At 43.4% G+C, this 14,485-nt stretch overlaps 1 protein-coding gene and 1 long non-coding RNA gene across 2 annotated transcripts in view; one reads left to right on the forward strand and one right to left on the reverse strand.

Moving 5' to 3' along the window:
- The window catches only part of FRMD6 (FERM domain containing 6), a 144,089-nt gene that overhangs the window by 122,558 nt on the left and 7,046 nt on the right, over positions 1 to 14,485 (forward strand). Inside the window, exons 8-12 of the mRNA XM_077466794.1 lie at positions 4,444 to 4,509; positions 4,813 to 4,881; positions 7,135 to 7,309; positions 10,243 to 10,569; positions 12,601 to 12,720. Coding sequence (XP_077322920.1) covers positions 4,444 to 4,509; positions 4,813 to 4,881; positions 7,135 to 7,309; positions 10,243 to 10,569; positions 12,601 to 12,720 — 757 coding nt within the window. The remainder of the gene's footprint in view (positions 1 to 4,443; positions 4,510 to 4,812; positions 4,882 to 7,134; positions 7,310 to 10,242; positions 10,570 to 12,600; positions 12,721 to 14,485) is intronic.
- Positions 1 to 14,485, reverse strand: part of LOC143956582 (uncharacterized) — a 140,795-nt gene that overhangs the window by 69,396 nt on the left and 56,914 nt on the right. The gene's annotated exons all lie outside the window — the stretch shown is intronic.

Consider the following 14,485-nt stretch of genomic DNA (forward strand, 5'->3'; position numbering starts at 1 on the left):
TACTTTGTAGAGCCACCTTTTGCTGCGATTACAGCTGCAAGTTGCTTGGGGTATGTCTCTATCAGGTTTGCACATCGGGAGACTGAAATTCTTGCCCATTCTTCCTTGCAAAACAGCTGGAGCTCAGTGAGGTTGGATGGAGAGCGTTTGTGAACAGCAGTTTTCAGCTATTTCCACAGATTCTCGATTGGATTCAGGTCTGGACTTTGACTTGGCCATTCTAACACCTGGATACGTTTATTTGTGAACCATTCTTTTGTAGGTTTTGCTGTATGTTTGGGATCATTGTCTTGTTGGAAGATAAATCTCCGTCCCAGTTTCAGGTCTTTTGCAGACTCCAACAGGTTTTCATCCAGAATGGTCCTGTATTTGGCTGCATCCATCTTCCCCTCAATTTTAACCATCTTCCCTGTCCCTGCTGAAGAAAAGCAGGCCCAAACCATGATGCTGCCACCACCATGTTTGACAGTGGGGATGGTGTGTTGAGGGTGATGAGCTGTGTTGCTTTTACGCCAAACATATCGTTTTGCATTGTGGGCAAAAAGTTGGATTTTGGTTTCATCTGACCAGAGCACCTTCTTCCACATGTTTGGTGTGTCTCCCAGGTGGCTTGTGGCAAACTTTAGACAAGACTTTTTATGGATATCTTTGAGAAATGGCTTTCTTCTTGCCACTCTTCCATAAAGGCCAGATTTGTGCAGTGTACGACTGATTGTTCTATGGACAGACTCTCCCACGTCAGCTGTAGTTCTCTGCAGTTCATCCAGAGTGATCATGGGCCTCTTGGCTGCATCTCTGATCAGTCTTCTCCTTGTCTGAGCTGAAAGTTTAGAGGGAAGGCCAGGTCTTGGTAGATTTGCAGTGGTCTGATACTCCTTCCATTTCAAAATGATCGCTTGCACAGTGCTCCTTGGGATGTTTAAAGCTTGGGAAATCTTTTTGTATCCAAATCCGGCTTTAAACTTCTCCACAACAGTATTACGGACCTGCCTGGTGTGTTCCTTGGTCTTCACGATGCTCTCTGCGCTTTCAACAGAACCCTGAGACTATCACAGAGCAGGTGCATTTATACAGAGACTTGATTACACACAGGTGGATTCTATTTATCACCATCAGTCATTTAGGACAACATTGGATCATTCAGAGATCCTTGCTGAACTTCTGGAGTGAGTTTGCTGCACTGAAAGTAAAGGGGCCAAATCATTTTGCACGCACCACTTTTCAGTTTTTTATTTGCTAAAAAAGTTTAACCACTTCAGGACCGCCGTATTGCCAATGTACGTCAACACAATGGCACAGGCAGGCACAATCACGTAGATGTACGTGCCTGCCTTCCAGCGGGTGGGGGGTCCGATCGGACCCCCTCCCGCTGGTTACGGCGGTCCGGTTCGCTCCAGGAGCGCTCCGTGATGAGGGGATGGCCGTTGGTTTTCGGCCACCCCCTCTGGATCGCTCCTGGCCAATGAGAAGCTTCCTTTTTTTAGGTTCACCGCCAGGTTTTTATATCGCTAGGTACCCCGATATACTACCCAATAATGGTTTTAACCCCCTGATTGCCGCTAGTTAACCCTTTCACCCCCTTTTGCCAGTGTCACTAAGCGATCGTTTTTCTGATCGCTGCATCAGTGTCGCTAGTGTCGCTAGGTAGCTAGTTATTTTTTTAGGTTCACCGCCAGGTTTTTATAGCGCTAGGTACCCCGATATACTACCCAATAATGGTTTTAACCCCCTGATTGCTGCTAGTTAACCCTTTCACCCCCTTTCACCAGCGATCACAGTATAAGTGTCACTGGTGACGCTGGTTAGCCAGTTAGTTATTTAGGTTCCCCGTCAGGTTTTTATATAGCGCCAGGGACCCCCATATACTACCTAATAAAAATTTGAACCCCCTGATTGCCCCTAGTTAACCCTTTCACCACTGATCACCGTATAAGTGTTACGGGTGACTCTGGTTAGTTTGTTTTTTATAGCATCAGGGCACCCACCATTTATTACCCAATAAAGGTTTAACCCCCTGATCACCCGGCGGGTGATATCAATTAGGTTTTAGGGTCAGGGTCTGCGTCGCCCCAGGCAGCGCTAGGTTAGTGCCAGTACCGCTAACACCCACACGCAAAGCATACACCTCCCGTAGTGGTATAGAATCTGAACAGATCAATATCTGATCTGATCAGATCTATACTAGCGTCCCCAGCAGTTTAGGGTTCCAAAAAAACGCATTGTTAGCGGGATCAGCCCAAATACCTGCTGGCACCTGCGTTTTGCCCCTCTGCCCAGCCCACCCAAGTGCAGTATCGATCGATCACTGTCACTTACAAAACACTAAACACATAACTGCAGCGATCGCAGAGTCAGGCCTGATCCCTGCCATCGCTAACAGGTTTTTTGGTAGCATTTTATATTCAAATCCGGAAGGCAGTGCTTGGTTTTCGGGGTCCCGTACGTGGCTAGGCTCCCAAAAAGTCCCCCACATGTGGTATCCCCGTACTCGGGAGAAGCAGCAGAATTTATTTTGGGGTGTAATTTGACTTCTGCCCATAGCATGTGTGAGCAATATATCATTTAGTGACAACTTTGTGCAAAAAAAAAAAAGTTTGTAATATTCCTGCAACTTTTGGCAAAATATAAAATATTCCATGGACTCAACATGCCTCTCAGTAAATAGCTTGGGGTGTCTACTTTCCAAAATGGGGTCATTTTGGGGGGTTTTGTGCTATTTTGGCATTTTATGGCCTTCGAAACTGTGATAGGTAGTGAGGAGTTAAATCAAAAATTTGCACCCTTAGAAATCCTGAAGGTGGTGATTGGGTTTTCGGGGTGCCGTGCGCGACTAGACTCCCAAAAAGTCCCACACATGTGGTATCCCCATACTCGGGAGAAGTAGCGGAATATATTTTGGGGTGCAATTCCACATATAACCATGGCATGTGTGAGCAATATATCATTTAGTGACAACTTTTTGTAAAAAAAATTTTTTTTTTTTTTTTTTTTTTTTTTTGTCATTATTCAATCCCTTAGGACAAAAAAAATAAATATTCAATGGGCTCAACATACCCATCAGCAATTTCCTTGGGGTGTCTACTTTCCAAAATGGGGTCATTTGGGGGGGATTTGTACTGCCCTGCCATTTTAGCACCTCAAGAAATGAGATCGGCAGTCATAAATTAAAAGCTGTGTAAATTCCAGAAAATGTACTCTAGTTTGTAGACGCTATAACTTTTGCGCAAACCAAAAAATATACGCTTATTGACATTTTTTTTTACTAAAGACATGTGGCTGAATAAATTTTGCCCTCAATGTATGACTAAAATTTAGTTTATTCGATTTTTCTTATAACAAAAAAAAGAAAATATCTTTTTTTTTTTTCAAAATTTTCGCTCTTTTTCCATTTATATCGCAAAAAAAAAAAATCGCAGAGGCAATCAAATACCATCAAAAGAAAGCTCTATTTGTGGGAAGAAAAGGACGCAAATTTCGTTTGGGTGCAATATTGCATGACCGCGCAATTACCAGTTAAAGCAGCGCAGTGCCAAATTGCAAAAAGACCTCTGGTCCTTAAGGTGTTTATTGGTCCGGAGCTGAAGTGGTTAAATTATCCAATAGATTTCATTCCACTTCACAATTGTGTCCCACTTGTTGGTGATTCTACACAAAAAATGTAAATTTTATATATCTATGTTTGAAGCCTGAAATGTGGCAAAAGTTTGAAAAGTTCAAGGGGGCCAAATACTTTCGCAAGGCACTGTATGATTAGCATGTTGATGAGGGAAGAACCAGGGAAGGCAAAGGAGATCTACTTAGGCCGGGTTCACACCACAGTGATGCGGGAACGCTGCAAATCCGCTGCGTTTTCCCGCATCGCACGACTCCCGCCGGCAGTTCACACTGCCCTATGCGAACGGCTGGGAGTGTCAATGAAATGTTAATGACACCCCCAGATCCGTCCGTATATCGCAGTGCGATCTGCAGACTCGCACAGGAATCGGATCGCATGGTGTGAACACCCATGCGATCCGATTCTGTTGCGGACCAAAAAAAGGGTCCCGTGCGAGTTTGCTGCGGGAGCGATGCGAATTCAGCCATACTATCTGTATGGCTGAACTCGCATCGCTACGGAGATCGGATGTGATTTGCACTGCAGTGCGGTGCGAATCACATCCGGATCTCCCCCCGCAGCAGTGTGAACCCGGCCTAAAACTGGAGCACTCAGAACATAGTGCAGCTGTGCGTAGTAGCCAATCAGCTTCTAACTTCAGCTTGTTGAATTTCGCTTTGGCAATAAAACCTGGAAGCCGATTCGTCTCTATGCCTAGCTGCATCAGACTGTGCACTCTCCAGGTTTAGTAACCCCCCCCCCCCCCCCCCCCAAAAAAAAAAAAAGTGTGAGCTGGTTCAACTTCAGCTTTAAAACTAATCGTTTTATATTTGGTTTGAAATTTTCAGGATAAAAGGGAGGTAGAAGCTTCATTGCTCCTTGGACTGACCCTGCGAGGAATCCAGGTCTTCCAGGTTGGTGTTTTATTATTGAATCGGAACATTCATGATGAATTGTTGTTTAATTATCGTTTATCATAGCCAGACACTGTACTTCTATCATGGCTTGTGTTGATAGCCATTCATGGGGCTGCCCAGTTGGCTGATACCTTCGGGGTGCGCAAGCCTATTTTTGACGGGTTCTCAGCATGCATGAATAGCTAATGACTGCCCCATGTGTATACTCTATATCATTATATATAAATCCATAGAAAAACACTTAAAAAAAAAAAAAGTTTTGGGTTTCTTTGTGTAAGATATTTCTCCTTTTTTATGCAGAGTTCAGGAGATGAAAAGCAGCTGCTGTATGACTTCCCCTGGACCAATGTAGGAAAGCTGGTGTTTGTGGTAAGTGGTTACCATAAAAACAGGAAGGGTCTGGATGGGAGACGGAATTTATGAATTATACATTTGATACATTTATGTATGATTTCCTTCTCGAAAGGTAATCACTGTGTCCAACAAAAATGGCATTATGCGGGAACAAACTACAGGCAGGCGCCAAGTCTGGCAGGATTATCCCTCTTAAGAACTTAATGAGGAGTTAAACGCTCTAAGATTTAGAAGTGAGAGTGGAATTGGCTACTGGTTTCAACCATGTTAAAGTGCATTGTGTCCGCACTATGAACATTAAAGAGGAAGTAAACCCTGATGAGTTTACTTCCTCTTTGATTCCCTGCAAAGGTAAAGCATAATGGACTACTATGCATTGCACAGTAGTCCATTATGTGTCACTTACCTGACGCAGGAGTCAGCGAAGTCACCGCTGTCCCCTGTAGTCCGGAGCCTCCATCTTTTCGGTGGGTCTCGCTGCTCCGGCGCTGTCAATCGACAATGACGTCAAGATTAAATTGACATTCCTCAGGCTGTCATAATGCGCACCGGAGCCGCCACTCGCGGCATATCGCCATTGACAGCGGCGCGCTCTGTGCGCCGCTGTCTATGGCACATGCGCCGTAGACAGCGGTGCCTGTGTTTTGGCAAATATCTCCTAAACCGTGTAGGTTAAAGAGATGTTTCTTGGACCTACAGGTAAGCCTTAATCTAGGCTAACCTATAGGTCAAAGTGGTTTGTAAGGGTTTACAGCCACTTTAAAGTTGCATATTTTTTAACAAGTGGCAAAATATTTTAACACTCACTGACCTCTCTAGCTGCATGCACTATGCAGTAATTCATCCTCTAAAATTTATAACCAGGGTTCCACTGAAGCCTAGGGTTCCTGCAAGCACTGCTAGGGGTCCCTTGTTTAAACACTCACTGAGCTCTCTAGTTGCATACACTGTGGAGTAATTCATCCTCTAAAACAGCCATTCTCAATCAGAGTTCCATGGAAGCCTAGGGTTCCTGCAAAGATTGCTAGGGGTTCCTTAAGCTGAGGCTGAGTGACTTCCTATCTGATAGTATGTTTATCGTTCCTGGGCCAAGCCAGCAGCATGACACCAGTCATCTTTTTAGCTGTTTGGAAATTTGGCATTCTGACCACCGTTGTAAAAAGGGGGGGGGGCGACTTTTCCCACTGGCCCCCCAAATATAATATAATTTTTTATTTTTTTTTATCAAGCGTTCTTTAAAACTTGAATATTCTTTCAAGGGTTTCTGTGGTAGAAAGTTTGAGAAAGGCAGCTCTAGGATAACAGCAGAGACTCTGAAGGCCTCATTTACACTAGTGTAGTGCTACATTGGACGTTGCACATGTGCATGTTTTGTGCGCATTATCCTATTGCCATGTTACATTTAGAAATAACACAAAAATAACCCCCAACTGCTCTCTGGGTAACAGCGCTACCTAAAATATATAAACAAAAACAATGAATGTGAATTCTAATATGTACAATGCCGTAGTTCACCTTACTGATAACTACTTCTAGGAAATAATGTCATCAGGAGCTAGAAACATCCAGCCATCATTCTATAGGTATTTATATGCAACAGGAACTGCCCATTACACTCAAATCGGCCATTATTGGGACTCTCACGTGTGATTGGGATGTAGTGGACGGTTTCTGTTGCATGTAAATAACTGTAGAACGATTTCCAGAGGTTTCTAGCTCCTAATGACGTCACTTCCTATGACGAAACGCATTGTTTGACATCCCTTCCGGTGCTGGAGCTACGTGGCGGCCATCTTTAATGTGGTAGAACAATGTTTTTCTAAGGCAAACGCTGCTTGTTATTATGTAAGTGCATTTCTTTTATATTCCAAGTAAAAAAAAAAAAAAAAAAAAACATTATTTTTCACTATGTGGGATCCCTTTCCTTCTTCCCTACTGTCTGAATAATGGAACACCTTTCCTAATTAAAGCCAGGCTGGGTGGAGTTGGGGGTTATTTTTGAGTATTACAGGTCCAGTATATTTCACACAGCATACCAAGAGCCACCTATTTTATTTATTTTTTTGCGCGAGTAAATTATCCATTCCACAGCACGGATATATTCCTTTTTTGATATTTATTTAGAAATAACACACGAGTTTATTACTAAAGCAATAGAGGTCATTCACTTTCTTACACATTGGTAGGTGAACAGTCTTTATGCCTTTAATAAATAGATACTAATGATTGGAGATCATTAGCTGCAACATGTTTCTATAATTTCTTCAGGGCAAAAAGTTTGAGATCTTACCAGACGGCTTACCCTCGGCCAGAAAACTGACGTACTATACCGGCTGCTCCATGCGCTCACGGCACCTCCTTCAGCTATTGAGTAACAGCCACCAACTCTACATGAAACTCCAACCAGTACTGCGGCAAGTTCGACTGCTGGAGGAAAACGAAGGTGGGTAATGTTTGACTGTTCCAGAGCAAAATGTATCTGCCAATGGTATAAGAGGTACTTCTGAAAGGTTCACGTTTTTTGTGTTTTTTAGACCAGGGTTTCTCAGCCGGAGTTCAGTGGAATTCTAGGTTTCTGTGTTCTACGGAAGGTGCCACAGGGGTTCTACCACTGGCCACCATTGCAGTGGATATACACTCACGGACACTTTATTAGGTACACCTTGTTGGTGCTGGGTTGGACCACATTTTGCCTTCAGAACTGCCTTAATTCTTTGTGGCATAGATTCAACAAGGTGTTAGAAACATTCCTTAGATTTTGGTCCATAGAGACGTGATGGCATCACACAGTTGTTGCAGATTTGTCTGCTGCACATCCATGATGCGAATCTCCTGTTCCACTTCCTCCCAAAGGTGCTCTATTGGATTGAGATCTGGTGACTGTGGAGGCCATTGGAGTACAATGACCTCATTGTCATGTTCAAGAAACCAGCGGTGATATGATTGGAGCTTTGTGACATGGTGTATTATCCTGCTGGAAGGAGCCATCAGAAGATGGGTACACTGTAGTCATAAAGGGATGGACATGGTCAGCAACAATATTCAGGTAGGCCGTGGCATTTAAATGACACTCATTTGGTGCTAAGGGGCCCAAACTGCCAAGAAAATACCCCCCATACCATTACACCACCAGTCTGAACCATTGATACAAGGCTGGATGGATCCATGCTTTCATGTTATTTACACCAAATTCTGACCCTACTATCTGATTGTCGCAGCTACAGTTGAGACTCCTCAGACCACGCAATGCTTTTCCAGTCTTCTATTGTCCAATTTTCAGTTTTCATTTTTCAGCTGACAGGAGTGGCAGCCGATATGGTCTGTTGATGCTGTAGCCCATCTACTTCAAGATTCGATGTGTTGTGCATTCAGAGATAATATTCTGCATACCTTGGTTGTAACAAGTGGTTGAGATACTGTTGCCTTTTCATTATCTCAAACCAGTCTGCCCATTCTCCTCTGACCCTGACATCAGGCATTTTCCTCCACACAACTGCAGCTCACTGGATATTTTCTCTTTTTTGGACCATTCTCTGTAACCCAGAGAGATGGTTGTGCGTGAAAATCCCAGTAGATCAGCAGTTTTTGAAATACTCAGATCAGCCTGTTTGGCACCAACAACCATGCCACGTTCAAAGTCACTTAAATCCCATTTCTTCCCCATTCTGATGCTCGGTTTGAACTTCAAGTTGTCTTCACCACATCTAGATGCCTAAATGCCCGGAGTTTCTGCCAAGTGATTGGCTGATTAGCAATTTGTGTTACCAAGCAATTGAACAGGTGTATCTAATAAAGTGCCCAGTGAGTATATATTTGCCCAAGTGGCTTAAGTATCCCTGAAGGCGCCAGCTGTTTAGAACACAAAGTACTGTCAGACGGATTGATATCAGTTGGACAGTATTCTTTTAGTTTAATTGCAAAAGTTACCATTCTGAACCAACAGTGTGGGACAAAAGGAGCAAGTCGTAGATAACTACTGCTGAGGCTTACTCTAGAGTCGCTGATATGTCCCAACCCCTGATTTTGAATAAAATGCCAATGTGTAATTACAATGGCACAGATTCATGTATTCATTTAAAATACATTAAAGTATTTTAATGAATATTGCCATTTTCACCCACCTTGCTGAGTTCCAGTTCTCCTGTTACCATCTCCATAATCTAAAACGGAGAAAAATTCCAGCAGGGAGAGTGTCAAGTTTGGGTGGAAGACAGTGCTGGACTGGTGCCCATCGGCAGGTTTCTATGTGGAGGGAATCAATGGGATACAATGGGTTGTATCCCAATTGTAGGTGATAGACTCCGCTGGGGTCTAGGGCTGCTACCTTTCTGATAATGACGATGGGGCCGTTACTACAGGGAGCACTTAAGTGATTGGAGAGGAACAGCTGGGGGTCCGGAAAAATGTCTCAATTTGATGATTTTTATAATCTTACATCAAAGATAAAAGTATACAAATAGAGCCAATGCATTTCATGGGAACTGCCTCCCCCTTCAGGGCTGTATTTCTTAGAGAATGGTTATGTTCTCAGAGGGTTAAACACATTTGATCAGCGGCTCGGCAGCATGCCGATATGTGGAGCAGAGGCAACTGTTTTATCTTCAATAAAGAATTATAAAAATCATTAAGTAAAAATTTTTTTCTGAACACTGAATGCATCTCTCCAATCGCCCAAGGAGGGAGAGTGCGAACCCATCATAAAGGCCAGAGCAGGTATGCAGAGCTCAGGGTGGATACTTCACCAATAGAGTACCAGAGAGATCAGGAAAATATAAGGTGGTTCAAGTCATCAGCTTCTACCAATAAGTGAAATCTCAGTAATGGGTGATGTGACTTTTTCAAGTCTTAGCCCTTGTACACACGGTCGGACATTCCAACAACCAAATCCTTTAGATTTTGTCCGATGGATTTTGTCTGAAACTGTTGCATACACACAGTCGGACAAAGTTGACAGAAAATCCGATCGTACTTAACGTGATGACGTTGTTTAGTTAGGACGGGACTACGTTCAGGCTAGTAGCCAATAGCTTTGGTCTAGGAATTTGATCTGAGCATGCGTGGCACTTTGTCCGTCGGAGTAGGCTACACATGATCGGAGTATGTCCGATCGGAGCATTTTGTCAGAAAATTTTACGGACAAGTTGGAAAACTTGGTCCCTCGGATACTCCGACGGAAACAGTCCGATGGAGACCACACACAGTCGGATTATCCGACAAAACGGTCCAATAGGACACATTCCGTCGGAATCTCCAACCGTGTGTACAAGGGCATAAAGTTCCCTCAGTTTACCTTAATCTGAGTTCTCTAAAAATCAGCTAGTGTTAAGCGTTACTGAATTGTGTTTGATTACTCTTTAACCCTTTTGTATATTACAGAGAAGAAGTTGTACAGAGAGTCGTATATCAGCGACACTTTGGATCAGGACATGGAGCAGCTGGAGAACCGATCCATGAGCAGCGGAGGGAGCACAAAGCTCAATTGCCTCTGCAGGCGCTCCACGACCAGTCACAGCAGCTCTCTCACCTCAGGGATAGAGGCGGACACAAAAACCAGGGACATTGGAGCAGATGATAGTTTCTCCAGGTCATCACTTCACCACAAACTGAAAACCTGCAGCTCTATGACCAGCCACAGCAGCTCCCACACGTCTGGGGCTGAGAGTGCAGACAAGGACAGGCTGGATGATGACTCCCAGGATGACGGTAAGTACACTTTGAAAGGTTCAGAGGACTTTCAGGCAGTTGTTTGTCACATCGAGCAGATGAACACAAGGGAAAAAAAAGCTTGCAGAATAAAGTGGGGTTATGGCAGTGTATTAGTTTGTATCACCATGCCTGAAAGAGCTCTGTTAGAGGAGTTGGGATGAGCACACCATGTCTGAAGGAGCAATGGGCTATAAGACTTAGGATGAGCACACCATGCCTGAAGGAGCTTCAGGTAAGTGGAGCTAGGTTGAGCTCACCATACTTGAAGAAGCTTTAGGTTACGATAGGATGAGCACACCATGCCTGAAGGAGATCTAGGTTAGGGGAGCTAGGTTGAGCACGCCACATCTGAAGAAGCGCTAGAATAGGTTGTTAGGTAAAGCACACCATGCCTGGAGGAGCTCTAGGTTAGAATAGTTAGGACGAGCACACTATTCCTTGGAAAAAACTCTTGGTTAGGGCACTTAGGATGAGCACACAATGAAAGAGATCTAGGTTAGGATGAACACGCCATGCCCAAAGGAGCTTCAGGTAAGGGTAGTTAGGATGAGCATGCTACACGCTACACCTGAAGACTCTCTAGGATAGGAGAGTTAGGTTGAGAACACCTTACCTAAAAGAGCTGTGTGTTAGAGTTCGGATGAGCACATCATTCCGTAAAAGTTAGGGAAGTCAGGATGAGCACACCATGTTGCTCTAGGTTACGGGAGTTATGATGTGCACACTATACCTGAAGAAGCTCTAGGATTGGAGCATCTGGATGACCACACCATGCCTGAAGGAGCTCTGGCTGGCTTAGAGGAGTTATGATGAGCACACTATATTTGAAGAAGCTCTAGGTTAGGAGAAAGAGACTGAGTACAGGTATACTTTAATATAAAGTTGCTCCTTCCTTTACTCCTGTAACAGCTTGTACTCTTTTGAGAAGGCATCTAATAGAGGTATCAACATTGTCCATGAACTTTGCATGCATTCAACCACAGCTGAAGATAAACGCTGATTTTGGGAAGTAATAGTTCACAGTTGGCATTCTTCTTTCCCCTTCCTGACTTTTGTTTGGGTGGAGGTGGGGCGTACTGTTGGTCGTGTTCCCCCATTCCTATCTCGGGAAACAAATAGGAGGAGAATGGTTGGTGTTAAGAATGAAAGAACTTAAATAGATATTTGACATCTGCAAAGTTAGTTATGACATTGAAGTAACTTCCATTCTGGATGTAATTTTAGGCTGAATTAGGATAAAGTGAACCTATGCCTTTAAGGTAAACTAATGTACATTTTAATTGGGACTACACATTCTTATCTTTATTTTATTATTTTAGCCCCCCCCACACACACTGCTTCATTTGCCTGCCAGGAGTCAAACGAGGAAGCCCTGTGCATGCAACTGCATGCCTCACTCCATGTGACAGCATTGGGTTCCTGAGCAGTAAGCCACCATGCACCATCCCCATCACATGTAGCAGAGTGAGTCGCATACTCCTCATATATAGAACTGGGCATTTCTCTTCACTTTCCTGGCCAAATGGAGCAGCTGGGGATGAAAAAGGGTAAACTTATTCAGATTTGTTTGTTTGCCCTGCATGGGCAATGCTCATGTATGCTTTAAAAGGGAATGCCCCCAAAAAAGGCCCGCCCAGGTTACAAAAGCTCATAAGACAGACTTTCTAGCTTGTTCTGATGTTATATGTTTTTCACTCCCCTGCGTGGGAGAATTGTTTCTACACTACCTTTCACTTTCTAATAAAATCTCTGTTGAAATTTAAAAAAAAATAAAAGGGAATGCAAGTGTTATTCTGTAGTATTTTTGGACAGGACATTTTCTGTATATCAGAACATGCTGCCTCCTAGTATATCACCATTTACCATTTATATCACCATTACCACCTTTTTTAAATGTTACATTAAAAAAACAAACGGGATCTATAGTTTCAGACAAATTTTCAGAAACCTAAAATCTGTGCTGTGTATATATTCTGCTTATTGTTGCCCTTTTTCTTATGGTCTTCACAAAACCCTTCTTACCCGTAGAGATTGAGATGCTGGTAGACGATCCAAAGGACATTGACTTGGCCTTGGACGTCAGCCCTGAACTCTGCGTATACATAACGGAAGACATGCTGAGGTCCCAACACAACAACGAATATTCCGGTGAGTGAAGACGAAGCTTTGTTTTATCTGTACAGAAGGAACATGTAATAAAAGTCTCTCTGGTCTACCTGTCCCCAAAAGAAGTGATTGTTGTATGATTTTGGTCAGATCCAGGTAAAAAGCTGTGCAGAGACACCCAACTCTGGCCTTAACCTGGAAGTAGGATCGATTCAGGTTCATTCTCCCTGCTAATAGCTACTGTTGCTGAAGCAAAGGCTGACGACAGAGCTTTGGGCATTTCACATAAACATGCATTTTCAGGCCATAAGCTTGATACATGGTCACACAAATTTTCTAAATGTGGATAGATCTAGTGGCTGCCATCTTGTGTTTATGAACTACCTACATTAGGGGGTGCAGAAGATGTAGCTTCCCATGGTCCTCTTCCCTTCAACCACTGCCACACAGTTTGGAATACTAACCTGCTTGAAGGTCATGTCTACCCCAAAATATTTTAGTTTAAGCCTGGTGGACTAAGTAAGCCCCTGACATCACATACGTTTCAGATATTCCCAACAACTCCCTTCTTTAATTCTCAGCATTTTCTGCTGGTTCTTAGCAGCCGCCAGCATCCTAACGACGATGGGTCATCCCTGCGCTGAGTGGAGATTCAAAAAAATGTAAACAAAAAAACTGGCATTAAAAAATAAAAAAACGTGGGCCGTTGGGTATGGATTTTGAAGGGGACCCCCCCACTAAAAAAAACTAAATCATACCAGACCCTTATCCAAGCGTGCAGCCAGGCAGGAGAGGAAAGGGAGGGAGGACATAACATGGTGGGGCACTCACCTGTCAAAGCCCCTTATCCCTATGTTGATGAGGACAAGGGCCATACCCATTCACATGGGTGGACCAGGATCAGAACAGAAAAGAAAAAAGTATACGAGATATGTTGTAGTACAAAAAAAAAATAAACAATTTGCGTAGAATCCAGTCTAAATAATATGATCCTGCACTGGCTAGAGTAGTCACGAATATCTGAGGGCCACACAGTAAGCACCAAAAGGGGCACATGCAGCCCCCGGGCTGCAGATTGGGCACCAGGGTTGTAGCATGTACCAGAAAAAGTCAAATAAGGGTTTTCAGTGGGTGACCCTTTAAGTCGACTCGTGTTACGGTGACATGTAATTTACCCTGATAAGGTGGGGATGGCTGTCACAAAATGCGTTGGTTCCAGCCACGGTCTATCAAACCTGGACATCCAGCTTTACTATATCAGGCCTGTAAATTGGATTATTTTTTTTCTCCTCTAAAGCTGTGTTTTGCTGATTTCGCCTTACCATGCCCGACAGAGAGACAGGAGCCGTCTGGAAACTCACACTTTTAATCTACTCGGCAAATAAAATGAATCGTTTCTACATTTTCATGGTTCAGTCACTGCAGAAAAAAAAAAAGTGGTTTTAGACTGAAGAAAATGAAAAGAGTACTTTTTTCTCGATGGAACATGAATCTTTTTTGCAAGAAAAATGTTCTAAGTATGGACAGCAATAAGAAATAACCGAATAAGGACCAAACTAGGACAAATAATTATATGGTTGGAAAAAATGGAGCTTATCGATAGTCAATTCTTCCCTGGAAACTTACAAGGGTGGAGTGATTCTTTAAGGAAGGTGCCCTGAGGCTGGGTCCATTGGTGATTTTGATGTCACGGGTAGTGATGTCATAGCTGCTAGTGATGTCAGCCAGGGTACAAATGGAGTGACTGGTGAGATATGGCCAGCGATAAAAGCATAATATACAGCTTCACTTACAACTATAAGAAACT

Source organism: Lithobates pipiens, unplaced genomic scaffold (genome assembly GCF_037356315.1).
Source record: "Lithobates pipiens isolate NorthernLeopardFrog02 unplaced genomic scaffold, aLitPip1_a1.2 Scaffold_37, whole genome shotgun sequence".
Lineage (NCBI taxonomy): Eukaryota > Metazoa > Chordata > Amphibia > Anura > Ranidae > Lithobates > Lithobates pipiens.